This window comes from Anthonomus grandis, chromosome 15 (genome assembly GCF_022605725.1).
Source record: "Anthonomus grandis grandis chromosome 15, icAntGran1.3, whole genome shotgun sequence".
In the NCBI taxonomy this organism is placed as follows: Eukaryota; Metazoa; Arthropoda; class Insecta; order Coleoptera; family Curculionidae; genus Anthonomus; species Anthonomus grandis.
The window spans coordinates 11,168,918-11,184,461 of NC_065560.1; the positions used below are offsets into that span (position 1 = coordinate 11,168,918).

The following is a 15,544-nucleotide window of genomic DNA, read 5'->3' on the forward strand; positions in this document are numbered from 1 at the left end:
TACCAGATCATTTGATCTTCCTGAAAAACTTCTTCCAAGGCTGATCCAATTTGATTTTGAAATAAGTCCAAATAGGTTTCAGCTGTTAGGTTATAGTCCATAAAAAAAGGGTCCAATGATATGGTGTCCGATAATTCCCACGAATACATTTGTTTTTTGGTTATATTGTGTCCGAGTATGAACAAAGTTGTTCATTTTCTTGGCTTCAGTACCGGTAATTCTGAACATTTGGTTCATTGTTGAGGGTAAATGTTCATTCATCGGTAAAACAAATATTTCTTAAAAAATTCCTATCATAATTTGCTCTTTCCATCATTTCAAAACAAAATGCCATTCTTCGCCCTTCATCTCCTTCCTGCAGCTCTTGATGATTTTCGAATTTATACGAATATTATTTGTGTTTTTTTAATGTGCGCAATACTGTTGTATGATGTTTATTTACCTCTTGCCCAAGAACTCTCGTACTAACATCTTGTTTTCCTCCACACTCAGTAGAATTATAAGATCTCTGTTTTCTCTTTCTTCGGCTCTATTTTTAATATCCTGAGTTGAATATTTACAATTATTTATTACGGTACCTTTGTACTCGAACTTACAGACAATGACATAGTTGAAATGGACGGAATGGGCTTGGTGAGGAAATAAACTGAAAACATTTCAGATACTGCTCTAAAACTGTTTCCCGCATATCGCCACTTAATTATGGCTATTTTTTCGTCGATTGAATAATTCATACTTGTTTTGAAATATCGACTGTCACTGATTTATTGACACTTGATTTTTCAGCTTTAAAACGGATTGAATAAATTTTCTTTATTCACAAACTATTAATATTTTCCTAACCACTAACTCCCATCAATCAATCTCCCAAATTGTTTAAATACCATAAACATAAATTTAGCTTCCTACTTCGGACATAACAGTTCAATTTTAATCTGGTCATCAAATAAACGCAATATCAATACATCATCCAACTTATCCTTCCTCGTTAATTTACCCAATCAATCAAACCGTCCCAAAATTAAGATTCGGTTAATACAATCCTAAGGTCACCAAATAAAATTTTCAATGAATCTCCAATTAACGTGGGTGTATTCACTATTTACCAGGCTCACTACCCGTATAATTTGAATGCTACAACATGTCGATTGCATAAAGCGAATAATTTGCATCTCCGTTTATGTCTTGTCTTCTGCTGATGTTCGCTAATCCTCTTCTATAATAAGTGGTGGGACTGGCGGGGTGCTACCTAACGATTTATAAATACCTAGCCCAAATGGGTAATGTATCACAGTTCAAGATTTGCTTCAATAGTACAGTTTTGTCAAAAGTCCATCTTCAAAATGATGAAATTGGTAAGTTAAGGACAAATTTCAAAAAAGTTGTTTTATAAGTTAATTTACAACGTATAAGTATTTTCAATCAAGTTTAATATTAAGAACTTTTTGAAATATAGTAAACAAAAATACTTTGTTAAAAGTTATCATTGGTTAGTAAAGTCTTAGGGGGTAGAATATTTTTCGCAATATATTGTTGATATTGGGTAGACAAATTAATAAAAAGAGTATAATAGAAGAGTAAGATTCCTCGCAAACAAATATATTTTTTCCTGATATTTTATCATTTTCAGCATCTCATTTAGATATATCTAACATTAAATGGTAAATATACGTTCATTAATTCAGTTCTGCCAAATTATTTTTTTTATGTAAAGTAATGTAGTCGTCTTTGAAATGAATTAATGTTATAATTTTTGAAATTAAGTTTTTCTGTTTATATTTTTTTATTTATTTTTATTACTCTTATAATTTATATCAAACTAAGCTTTGATGCCAAAATCAATGCAATTTTTAAATGTTCTCTTTTGTGACTTTTATGTTACATAAATCTTCATGAAATACAAAATAATTCTATTTCTCTTCTATTCATTTTAGTAGAAAGGTTGAACTTATTCTATTAAACAGAGTAAAATAATAATAATTTCTCTCGACTAAAATGCTATATCCTATTCTATATTCCTATAAAATTATTTTAAATAATGCGATATTTATCGTTATAAATGACGCCGTCTAATAGTCAATAAATATTTAATTTTTGTTCACTTTCCATAATAAATTGATTTTCCATTCAGCTAAAGTACTTAATGTTTCGAGAAGATTATTTGACTGTCAAATGTTCTCTCTATCAATCTATTTGTCATTAAGATCCCTTGCTAGTAAATATTAATTTTTCATGATAAAATCTTGATCGCTCCCAATATATATAAGCAAACTCTATTTAGAAAAATCAATATGTATTTTAAATTATTTTAAGATAGAATCTAGGTATTAATATTATATCCCTATAATCAGTAGAACTTAAGTAGGTAAAGTGTAGATGATGGTGAAAAAGCGAGCTTAGCTATAAAAAATCTTTCATCAATTTCCATTTCTACTTTTACATCCTGTTTTGGTCTTTTATTATTTTAATTAATATGTCAAACTTTTTTTACAAGTTGTTTCAATATTAAAATAACGCAACCTTAACCCCATTTTCTCCCCAGACTAGAAAATCAAGCATTAATGAAAATATCTTCCATTTCACATTGCATAAAGTGAACCTTGTAATAGTTTTTCAAGAAGTATATTTCTAGTTTTCATACAAATAAAATATAAAACCAATCTTTCTGAGTTGAGAGAAATATAATTGTACAGATATTAATGTTCAAAACTTAACTGCGTCTCAAAGAGTTTAATCAAATTCATCACTAGATTTGCATATTAGTCACTCCTGACTTTTAAAGTTCCTGATCATTGAATTCAAGCTATTGTAATCCCTATCCCGAAAAAACACAATACAACGAAGTTAAGACCCATAAGCATTTTAAATGTTGTTAGAGAAAATCGTAGATAAACAACTCCATTTCTTTATTGATTCCCTTAACTTTCTACCAAGTAAGCCATTAGGGAATAGGTAAGGATACAGTACAGTATCAGAATTGACCGATGACCTTCTGCAGGCAATGAATAGATCATTTGATTCTGTGCTACTGTTACTTTATTACTCGAAGGCATTTGACTCTCTCAATCACTTGCTCTTTATCGTATTCATAGCTGACTTTTGAACTGAATATCTTTCAATCTGTTCTCATCTGTATGCCGATCCTTCGATCCTTTAATATTATTAACGAGAATTTAGCAAATGTAAGAGTATGGATTACTACTAATAGGCTGTTTCTGGTGGGTACTCCTGTTCCTTCTAGGACCGAGTAAAATCGTGGACTTACATTTGACCAAGATTTGATATTTGCAGCTCATATAACTAATGTCTTTTATGTTTATGACTAAAATTTCTTGATAGATTTAAATTCATAGTAGACATAAACATCAAGCTAAAACTAACTGAATTGATATATTGTCAATTTTGGACTACTGCCATGTTGCGTATGAGTCCTATTTGCTTGGATTGGATAGTATTAGAAGTCCGGTAGTACAAAATTCTTGTATGCGTTATGTCTAAAGAGAAAGGTTACTCCTTCATTTCCGGAAAATTGAAATGCCCTTCTATCCTAACTTTCCTACTACATTCCTCTTAAGGCACTTGAAGCACTTTAACTTAAGTGGACTGTATAATTTTGTTCCTTTTTGGGAAAAACTCAATCTTCTCCGGATATCCAACCAACACAGCAATGCACTCAAATAAAACACACTTGATGAGTTTCATGTATATTTATGATATCATCCTTTTAACCGTTACATTAAGAAAACAGTATTAAGAAACAGGTGTACATACATTCTTGGAAATTATTATGATGTCAGCTCACTAAGTGGAAGTAAAGGCGCTTACAGGTTTTCTCTCGACATAGTTAGTTAGTAGACCAGTAGTCGTTAATACACCACTTTTTCAATGTCAGTCGCCTATTTAAAGAAACATAAGTAGAAAAGTGCTCCTAAGAGCAGACAGCACTCACATACTACTTCCATTAAACTTGAAACTTGACGCCCTAAGATTTTTCTTTAGGAAAGATTTGCAATATTTTTTTTTTCTTTTAAAGACGGTAATCTAGAAATATTCATCTGAATAACGAAGTCTTTGTACAGAAGTATTAAGAAAATTGAAAGAATACCGGTAAGATTTTGGAATCCATTGATTCTGGAACTTCGTCTTTACTTACTGGATGATTTTTCATAGAACCAAAGATAATAATGAATAATATTTCAAAAAGATGGTGAAATTATTTACTGATATTAGTAATAACTTAATTATACATTTTTGGGTCTGGTTAAGAATTTACATTAATTACATATTATAAGCACAAATATAATTTTCTTTAAGACTATCAAATTTCTCTAAAGCAAACAACTACCTCTTTGGCAAAAACAAATTATAAATAAGGGTATTATGAATATGGCGAATCAAAAAATCAACTAAGTTTTTTTGCATTTTATCTTATCTCAGCATTTCAAATAAGAAAAATAGAAAATTATTTAAATATCCATTGTACAGTTAGTTTTAAAATATAATGTATAACACTCAACTGCTTCAACTACTTCTCAAAGCGTTTAATCAAACTTATCGCTAGATTTGCATATTTGTGTAAAGCTAAATACCCTTTGTCCTCAATTAAAACAATTATAACATTATGTGGATGGATTTAACTCGGTTCATTAAAGACTAAGCCAGCTAAGGTTAAAGTATAGAGTATTCAATAAACAAAACTTTAATAGATGATGTTTGATATTGTAAACCTATTTAAAAAAGCATAACGCAATCCCAAAGTTCATCCATTAAACTTGACGTTCTTCAGAAAAGAATTGCAATTATTTTCTAAGAGACTTGTGCTACTTAGAGACAAGGTAAGTACGGTAATTAAAAAGGATGCATCTCGACAATGACTTTTCCAAAGTCTCTGAATACTATTGAGTATAAACAAAATTGAAAGAGTAAAGATTTTGAAGAAGTAAGATTTTGGAATCTACTGATTCTAGAACTTTATCTTGACTTGGCTCTGGTAAGCAATTTACTTTAATTACATGATATAAGCCCAAATATGATTGTCTTTGTAAAAATGATGTGCTTAGTTTATTTCATTAGGATTATCAAACTCCTCTTAAATTAATAATTCTCTTATAGAAAAAACATATCAAAAATAGTATTTTTTTTTATTTTAATTAAAAGCATGAAATAATACTTTAGCAAGTAAGTATCGTGAATCCAAAAATCAACTCTGCATTATTGCACTTGCATAAAAATTCAAGATTTTCCAATCAGCAATACTTTCGCAGATATTGTCTTCACTGAGACATCCAATCAACTATTAATAAAGTAAGACTCTTTTCACACTTGGTTAAGGATGTTTGGATGTTTTTAAGGGGTGATTTGATTTAAGACATTTCGAAAATAATGTCGAAAGTAATTAAAATTGTTTTTTTGCTCAAACTTATCATTTTATGGAACTCAAATGTTTGTAAAAATAAAACTTCAAGTTGACATTCGCCGAAAATTTTAAAATTTCTTGTTATATCCAATCACTTTAACATATTCAAATCTTAAATCTTAATCTTAGACTGGATCAAATGAAAAGTAATTTCAAAATAAATTGCTGTTACCGAATAAGCTAATATTTGCACGTAGAAAAAATATATTGCAAATTTTTCAGACAAAAATAGAAAAGTGATGTGAGTAAAGAGAATTAATGAAATTGTGCTATGGCGTAATTTTTACTATAATTGTGGCCATTTTTCTTTAGTTTTATGTTTACCCATTTTTCATAATTTTATTATAATTTTTCCTAGGTTTGTTTTTAATACGAGCAGTTAAATTTGCTTTATCGTTGGTCCTAAACTCCAAATAAGTCTTTTAAAGGCAAATATGAATTTTCGCCTACGTCAAAAATTTCACATTATTGCAATACTAACTTGTAATTTAGGATTTTTTTAGCACCAAAGTATATCCAACGAGTAACAAATCAACTAAATTTTCATTTGACTATGGTCCCGTATTCTGTTTTATTTCCAAAATAAAATTCTCTATTCAAACGTAATTTGTTTTATTATGGCTATTTAAAATGACAACAAATAATTTCGAATATTTTTCTGTTATTATACTAGCGTACAATATGTTGTTTATTGGTTTATTAATGACTTCTAACAGAAGAAAGTGTGTTTTTGCAATATCTTGAAAATAAGATCGGATCTAAAAAAATAATTGTAATTTTCGAATTCAGCAGGCTCCAAATTCTTTCTTGCACCAAACAGTCTGTAGGTCAGTGGAATCCTATTATTGTTGATGTAGCTGCAAAGTTTTATCGATAAACAAACATTTGAAATATGCAAAAACTCATGAGGATTAAAATTTGAACGTTCTTGCATGTCGCTTTTAAATTGTTTGTTAACATACATTTATTAGAACTTTTTCCGGAATATTTAATGAGCACCTTGTATAGATCAAGGATTCGCAAAGACGTATCCTCAGATATATTATTTAACAGAAATATTGAAAAAGGTATTTTACTATGAGCGCAATCAAAGAAAGTAATTGTGCCTTAAAATTGCATAACTCAAAGATGCAACAAAAAATCTCTTTAATAACTTGCAAAAACCTAAGGTGACACAACTCTTACAAAATAACCTGTCTATTAAAATCTCAGATTATCAATTTTAATTACCTTAATTTCATCAGTAGGTATTTATAATTGCATTATGAATTCAAATTGATTTCTTTGAATGTTATTAGGTAATCATCAGTGCAAGATCTAATATGAGATGACCAGCCTCTAGTAAGAATTTAGTAGGTCAAGCGTCGTTATCTATTTCATCATCAAGGAAAAAATAAAAATTATCATTGTAAATCCTTATTTTTTTATGTTTTACTTTCTATTTACATTTTACTAGCGATAATTATACTCGCATCGCGAAGTGTAACCTTCAATACCTCACCTCGCCTAACGGTCATCATTATTATCGGGAAAAGTGACCAGAGCTATTATTTTAATAATTAAGTAAATGTTAAGTTCGTGACTAAATAGTTTTAGTATCACGTTTTTGTTTGTTTAAGGTTGTCTTTTCTGCCCTTTTGGCCGCCGCAGTTGCCGGACCAGTTGGTGGAGACCCTAAATCAGCCCAAATTGTTAAATCTGAGTCTGATATTTCACCGGAAGGAAGTTATCAATTTGCGTAAGTGGACACTTTTTCAGTAGTATATAAAATTGTTAAATACATTTAAAATACACTTCTAGGAATTTTCTTACTTTTCCATTGGAAAATAACATAAGAAGGACCATTTCATTTTGACCGGTCGGCTATATTACGCTTTTAAAATAAATTCTTAAAATGTAACCATAAAAACTCCTTCCATTTCATATTTTCATTCAGATGTATTGGTTAATATCAGGAAAGTATAAGCATTATTTTGTCAAAATATCTTGTAGATGACTTAACTTAACAAAATTTCAATTTTTCTTGCTTTCATTTTACTAAATTGAAATGGCCTCATCCCAAAACAAATAGTTTTTACTATTAGTCTATTCTTGGCATCAATAGTCGCATTACTCATATCTGTTCTCCACATTATTTCCCAACTTTATATCGAGAAAATATGAAAGCAACAAAATTTTTACACGCAAGAAAGTAATCTAACTATTTTTGAATTTAGTAGTAAAATGTTATTCTCGAATTTGCATTGCCTTTATTTTAAATTTAGCACGACGTTTCGGTTAAGAAGAAAATTATTCTACAGGCCTATGGTGGTCCAGATCATAAAGTCAAAAATAAACCCTAGTTTATCATATAACTAGTACGATATGTCGAGTGCTGCTTTTTCTACGAGATATAAGGTGTTATTAGAAAAAAAAAAGTTTTTTATTTATAACTGTTGGACTGCTTCAGTATAAAATTTGAGACGTAGCTTCTAAGCATCAAGGAGTACTTTTTGCATATTTTTTCCATAAATTCTACCAGTGGCATACGTATTACGCCACTAGTTCTTCGAAAATAAAAATTATACTCAAAATTCTCATTTAATTTGAAGCAAATTCAGTTTTCTGACTTTTTTACGTCCGACATTTCGTTTCCGATTAAAAAAGTTAAACACATTTTCATGCATGAAGAAATCGCTAAAATTTATATGGAATGTACATACATAATAATGAGACTCTCTTTGGAAACGAAACGTGTTTAAAAAAAAATAGTTAACAGCCACCCTCAAATACGAATTTAAAGATGTTTGAAGAATGAACCATCTCAAACAAATAATTCACATTGACGTCTAATAGATCCGATGGCAGCATCTAAATTTCGATTTATTAATTCCTTGCAAGCATCGCAGTAGCATATACGATTTCTTTCAAAAACATCCATATGAACAAATCTAAAGAAGTAATATTGGGGCTCTATAAAGGCCAACTGACTACAACTAGCTCAATATGTCTGATCCATCTTTCTGGAAACTTGGTTTCCAACCAGCTCCTAAAATTTCTATGAACGTGGACTGGGCAACTGTCAAGTTGAAACCAAGCGGCTATATAATCTTGATACTAGTAGAATATTTTCCCACACATTGGCATGCTCTATCTACCATTGGAAATTGTAAAAAAAAGTCACCATTAATTGGTTGTGTAAGAAGTAAGGCCCAAATAGATAATTACTATAAATTCTACATCAACCATTAATACAAATTCTACTTACAAATTTCCTGGCAGAATGGCATATGGATGTTCGTGGGCCCAGATGTGCTGGTTATACAGATTTACCGACGATTAAAACATGACTATAAAATGGTTTCTAAACACTTTATGCTGCCCATTTAAACCAAAAATCGATTGGCAAAAAAATAAGTTTTGCTGTTTCTCACGATCTTTTAAACCCTGAACGGGTTGCGACGAAGTGCTGCTATTCGACTACTTGTTGTTTTCCTACTAAATTCACGAAGAATCCTGTTATTGTTCCTTTCTTGATAAATATTAACTCTATTTTGCCGTTGATCAGCTCTAGTACATCCATTAATTCTAAATCGTTGGTATCTCCAGATGTTAAGAATATCACCACTGCCCAGGCTGAAGATTCCTTGGTTTTGCGTAAAGTAAATTGCATCCAGAAATCTTTTTTCTCATTGTTATCGTTGTCTTTCTTCCAACATCCCTGCGCAAAATATTTGCTTCTATCCCATGTGACTATGGAGTGTGGATAAAATATGGACTGGATTGAGGCCTGTTCTGGTATTCCTTATCTGGTTAGCTTTTCTATTTAGGTCTACTTTCGATGTTCTTTTGTTCCAAGTTCCAGTGGTCGCTTTGGGTTGCTTATGTATGACTCACAAGAGACTTGGTATGCGCAGTTCTTGGTGTCTATTAGACATCCTGGCCTGGTCTTCGATACTAAATCTCGTATGGTTGCCTTGAAGGAAGTCTTAATGTTGAAGTTCCTTTAAAGAACAGGATTGCTAAAAATGCTATAAAGGGATCCTTCAGTTGCTGCGGCTCTTTTGTGGTCATCTGCTGTTATATTAGTTGCTTTTATTAGTTTGCTTGCATACCTGTTTTGCTGTAAGTCTTTGGAGATATTTTTTAATTCCCTGTTCAATATTATTATTGTTTATTCGAGCTACAAATTTCATATGCAGGGCTTTAATCATTCCCTCCTTTCTTAAATTAGGCTGATGTGTATAGATATTGTCCTGTGTGTATTGGCTTGCAATAGATTGAGGTCCTTAGCGTCCGTTATTATTTTTACAAGAACATCTAACAAGAGCAATGCTGACTCAGTTTCCATCTTCATCGTGAATTTGATGCTTGGTCTAGTGTTACTAATGTGCTCCAGAAAGTTTACTGTAATAATAAATGTGTCATCGATATACCAAATCCACACCTTGGGTTTGAATTGGGATGCCCTTGTTTGGATATCCTTTGCTTCTTGAACCACTTCATGTTTATGTTGTCTACCACTGGAGATAACGATATTGAAATCCGACCATTGAAAATCCTTCGTGCTGGACATTAAATCTATTTTTGAGTTGAAAGTAGAAGTTACGAAAACAAACCTCCCAAAGGTCCATTACTCTCTAATCGGAGGTCCAGTACGTTTTCCAAGTGTTGAATCCTGGATGAAGTGAAGGGATTTCCCAAGATACTTCACCGAACCGAAGCGTTGTACTAAATTTAAAATAAAGACAATGGAAGTTCGAAAATAAGACATTACAAAATATATTTCAGGTTAGATAATAAAATGAATAACAGAATGTTAAACTGTCTTGTTTTTTTTATAAACATGCAAGCTTTTAGGGTAAATAGACATGGTAGGTGCTAAAAACGTCTCTATAGAAATCTTTCATGCCCATTACACATTACAAACATATATCTTATTGTCCTTTTCTGTAGGCAAGTGACACTTTTCTTCTCTCTTTTTTAAAAGCAAATCTCTAAGAGCAAGTGGAACACACTTAGTGCAATGTAGGCACTACAAATTGAGTTTTAATTTTTATCAACCTCATCGCATAACAGCAAGATGGAACTTTTCTTTTAAAACAACTGATGTGATGTATAAATTTAAATTGGTTGTCAATGTATAATCACAGATATTTGTTGTTTGCATGTCCTTTGATGGTGCCGCCTCACAAAATAGTGCAGTCATCAGGATAAAGTGTAAAATATCCAGAAATTAGAATATCAAATATATGATTATGGGAAATAAGCCAAAGTAAAAAGACTTAATACCGATCTCTACGAAATTCCACATTTGCTTTCCAATTTTTCATAACAGATACCACAAATTCGAACCTGTAAAGGCAGAGAATCAAGTCAGCGCAAAATTTAAATCCTGCAATTGCTGCAATTTGCAAAACTGCTTAGACGACAATACCTCCGCTTAATGGAAAAAATGTATAGGTTTTCTAAGAAAATATCTAAAACTAAAAGCTGTTAAAGATGTTAAAGAGAGACCAGATTAATGACCTCTTAACAAAGTTACGTAAAAAGCCTCGCAAGCCTGCCTTACACGAAATATAAAAATGATGACCTGTGATTTCTTTAGGAAGGGAATTGGTACTTTCCTACGTTAATTTTTTTTTACAAATGTCTTAACATATTGATGTGTACTTATGTATTTGCAGCATTCTAAAATAATTATTTAAAGATCATCTCACATAATGTAATTGGTAAATGTAAATGAGATCAATAAATAGTACGCTATACCATGTTCCCTATGTATTTAGAGCAACTTTTTTCCAATAAAAAAAAATTGCAACTTCTATAAAATTAGAGCTTCGTCTTTTTTCTAGGTTTCTCATTAAAATTTAAAAAATCTTATTTTTAGATATGAAACCGATAATGGAATCTCAGCCCAAGAACAAGGAAGCATCCAAGTGCAAGGACCCGAACAAGCCAGCAAATCCGTGAACGGCCAATTCCAGTTTTTGACCCCCGAGAATGAGAACATCCAAATCAGTTACGTGGCTGACGAAAACGGATATCAGCCAAGCGGAAATGCTCTTCCCACCCCACCCCCAATTCCAGCGGCTATCCAGAGAGCTTTGGAATATATCGCGGCCCATCCTCAGCAGCCCGAAGGACCACAACAGCCTGCAAGAAGGTTCTAAGTTTTATTTGTGATTTTGTTTTCTGAATTTGTACATATGCAGATATATTTTATATTTATGTAGATTTTTTTATCGAAAAATAAATGTGTAAAAAAATAATTGAAATGGTTTAACTATACATGATGCCTGCCGGACTTGTTTGACTCAAATGGTTTCCTGTTTTCGTATTATTTTCTTAATACGTTGATCTCTAACCATGCTAAATTAACTCAAAAAGTTACCTTACATTTTTTCTATAAAATGTATAGGGAAGCCAATAATTGACCCCCTTAAAATTTAGATGGGTTTTCATATGTTCCGCTCGGCGATGGACCACCCGGTATATATCTTGTGAACATTATCGTCGCCTGCTATGTACAATGTACAAATAATATACAATGTATATACCTTCGATATATACATTGGACATACATACAGAACATATAAATATGTAAGTTCCTAAGGCATTCTAATTTCTATTAGTATGCCTTAGAAACAATATGTAATTTTGAAGATTTGTTATATAAATATATGTAAAAACTACATTGTTTATAAAAAAATGCGATATTTACTTCTATTTTTAGTACTTAACATCTTCTAAAGAGATAATGTCTGCCCGAAATATATACCATTTATCTACAAAAAGTTTTATTTTATACAGCGTTTACAGCATGTCATCTTGATCTAATCTTGTTTATAGACAAAAAAAATTAGAGGAAAACATGGCAGATTTTATGGACGCGCACTTCCTTTTATTAAGATTAAAAGTTGTCAGTCATTTTAAACGACCTAAAACAGTTTTTAAACGTCGTCCTGCGTAAACATTTGACGTCTTCCAGAAGCCTTTTTGAAGTCATTTTGGATATGACATTTGTACGTCACTTTAAGGTAGTAAGGACGTCAAAATGACTCGTCATATTATAGACCAGAAAGTACGAAAAACGACATATTCAAGATGTCATTTTGTTACCTATGAAATTATGCATATATGGTATATCCAGAACATGTTTCATGGATATAGGTACCTATATACATTAGGAATTTATACTATATATCCTGGAATATTAAAAATGTACTTGTATATTCTATAAAGACACATATAGCAGATACATAGAATATAATAGATGTTTATATTTATCCATAGAATATAACCCTTGGATATAGTTTAAATATCTAGTATATTCAGTATATACACTATACATACTAATAGTATATTCCATGTAATACCTAGTGTGTGACAAATGTATATTTATTTCATATCCATAAAATAAACAGAGCATTACAAATAGACATCGTATGTATATACCTCAGGATATTACGAATATACATAGCATTTACATATATGTTTGCTATGTGGGTAATTGTTTCTTGGTACTTTAGTGCAAACTCATAAATCAAATATACTTGGTACATTTGATTTTTGCATTTATGTCTTCTTTCCTCCATCGTATCAAGAATTTCATGCGACACCCATTCCTTTTTTTTTACCTGATCCTGTAACAAAAGTGTTTTGTTTGTCACTTCAGCAGCTTGTTTTTAAATATAAATACCTCGGTGTTTGTATTGATAAAAACTTAACATACAATATACACATTTTACCTTGCAAAGCACCCTTAACTTTATGAAGAATAAGAACATTTATGACATTCTACCCCGACGCCTTAATATCAATCTGTGAGGAGATGTGATTAAGGTGGATTTTACAATTTATCAGCATCATATTTCTTATGTGAAAGAATCTTAATTCCTATACCACATGATTATAAGGCTATAAGAGAAAAACGTATTTACGCATAACTGAGTAGATCAGGTGTAACTATAAAAATGTTTTGTTAAAGCTATCTTTTCTAATGTAAACATATGTTATAATTACTAGTATACAGTAGAATTCCTCTTAACCGGTCACCTCGGGACTGCATACCTGGCCGGTTGCCGTTTTGGCCGGTTAGTCCGAAGTGTACTTATATATGTGTACATAATACATATTATATTATGTTCATTATCTATGTTATGTACATATGTATATGTATTGAAGAGAGTATTACACATATATATGAACATAATAAATATAAAATAATGGAGAAATATTCTTTATATAGTTATGTATTTCATATTTACATACATGAAGGTGCTACATCAACAAATATACATATCTATGTAAGTTTAATATGTAATTTTTTTTTGAAAGTCTGTGATTTTCTTCTGCTTTTTAACCTTCAGTGAATTTCTGAATGCGATATCCCTCCATTTTCTAATCACCAAAACGTCTAATGCTGTTGACTCATGTTGCTGCTCAATGTATTTTAATGCAAGTTCCATTACATTTTTGGCTTCTTCATGAGAAATCGTTTTTTCTTCAATGTCACTACTCTCATCATATTCCTCTGGTTCTTTGGTTGCTGAATCTATGATTTCTTCATCATTCAAAAATTAATTCTCAAGGTGATCGTCACAACTTATCATCCAATTTTCCACATCTTCTGGTTACAATGCTTCCTTACCCGTTAACTTTTGAAGGTCTTGTAGAGTGGATTTGTTTTCTTCTTCTTCAGTCCCTGCAATATTCGAGATCGCAACTAGATTCTCAACATTTGGCCAAAGTTTTCTCCAAAATTTAATAAACGTTGAAGACGGCATTTCTTGAAATGCTGTAGCTAACATATAGATAACGTCCTTGATATTGATCTTTTTGATGACTTCTAAAAGACCTTTGTCTTCACTCTCCAATTGTTGCAGAATTTCAGAAACAAGTTTACGTCTGTATCGTCTTTTTAAGCTTTCGATCATTCCTTGGTCCATTGGTTGCACTAAGCTTGTCACATTAGGAGGAAGATAAACTAATTTTATGTCATCTACATCGCAGTCATGAGGATGTGTTGGAGCATTATCTAACACTAGAACTGCTTTGATAGGCAAGTTAACACTTTTTAAATGTTTTTTAAGTCTTGGAACAAACTCTAAATTAAACCACTCTTTAAACAGGTCTGAATTCATTCACGCTGATTTTTGTGACTTATAATAGACCGGAAGGGACGATGGATTCAAGTTTTTGAATGTCCGTGGCTTAGTAGACTTGCCAATAACGAAAAGAGGAATTTTATGAGTTCCCACCGCATTCGAACAAACGGCCACTGTAATACGTTCTTTGTTCTTTTTAAAGCCAGAGGCAGACTGTTCATGACTGCCTGGAAAAGTTTTTTCTGGTAACATTTTAATGTTTAGCCCGGTCTCGTCCATACTATAAACTTGTTCTGGAGATAATTCCTCTGTTTTAACCATTTCACCAAACTTAGTCTTGAATTCTGTCGCACCTGAAGTATCAGCAGACAGTTTTTCTCCACTTACATGTACGAAATGAATTCCGTGTCGCTGTTTCCATCGATTAAGCCAACCATCACTTGCCACAAATTCGCCTCCATTATTAATCTTCTGGTGGATAGCCAGAGCTTTTTTTTTCAAAATTGGGACGGTGTACCTCTTCGACGTTCCTGAAGAAACCAGATCCACAAAGCTTTATCGACGACCTCGCAAATCGGTTTTTTTCTCGTACAACGGCTGCCTAGATTCTTATCAGATTCCATTTTCGAACAAAACTCCTCAATCGAATGCTTATCTCTTCGCCAGTCATTTACAGTGCTTTTTCCAACATTAAATTCTGCACAGATTTTCGCCACAGATTCACCATTATCAATCCGCTTTAACATTTTTATAACATCGAAACCACAATTCTTTTGCGCTTTACACTAATTGTAAAGGAGTTATGTTTTGTACGTACCCACAGCAAGAACAAACCAAACTGATCAAAACGACAAAATAATCCTATTCAACATCGTTTATAGTTCAGTTCACAGGGATCTCCCCGTAATAACGGGGAAATTTCAGCCGAATCGCCTCGCCGGTGAATTTCCTGGAAAATATTGCGTTGCGTTCGGCTGTTGGTAACAGGCCGGTTAATCCGTTAATCCGTCGACCGGTTAATGCGAAGCCGGTTAAGCGG

General features: G+C 31.8%; 1 protein-coding gene across 1 annotated transcript; it reads left to right on the forward strand.

Moving 5' to 3' along the window:
• Window positions 1-1,197: 1,197 nt before the first annotated feature.
• Window positions 1,198-11,667, forward strand: LOC126745240 (larval cuticle protein LCP-17-like). The gene is made up of 3 exons (XM_050452993.1): window positions 1,198-1,355; window positions 7,036-7,154; window positions 11,286-11,667. The coding sequence occupies exons 1-3, from the start codon at window positions 1,284-1,286 to the stop codon at window positions 11,566-11,568; spliced, it is 474 nt and encodes a 157-aa protein (XP_050308950.1). The 5' UTR covers window positions 1,198-1,283; the 3' UTR covers window positions 11,569-11,667.
• Window positions 11,668-15,544: the final 3,877 nt, after the last annotated feature.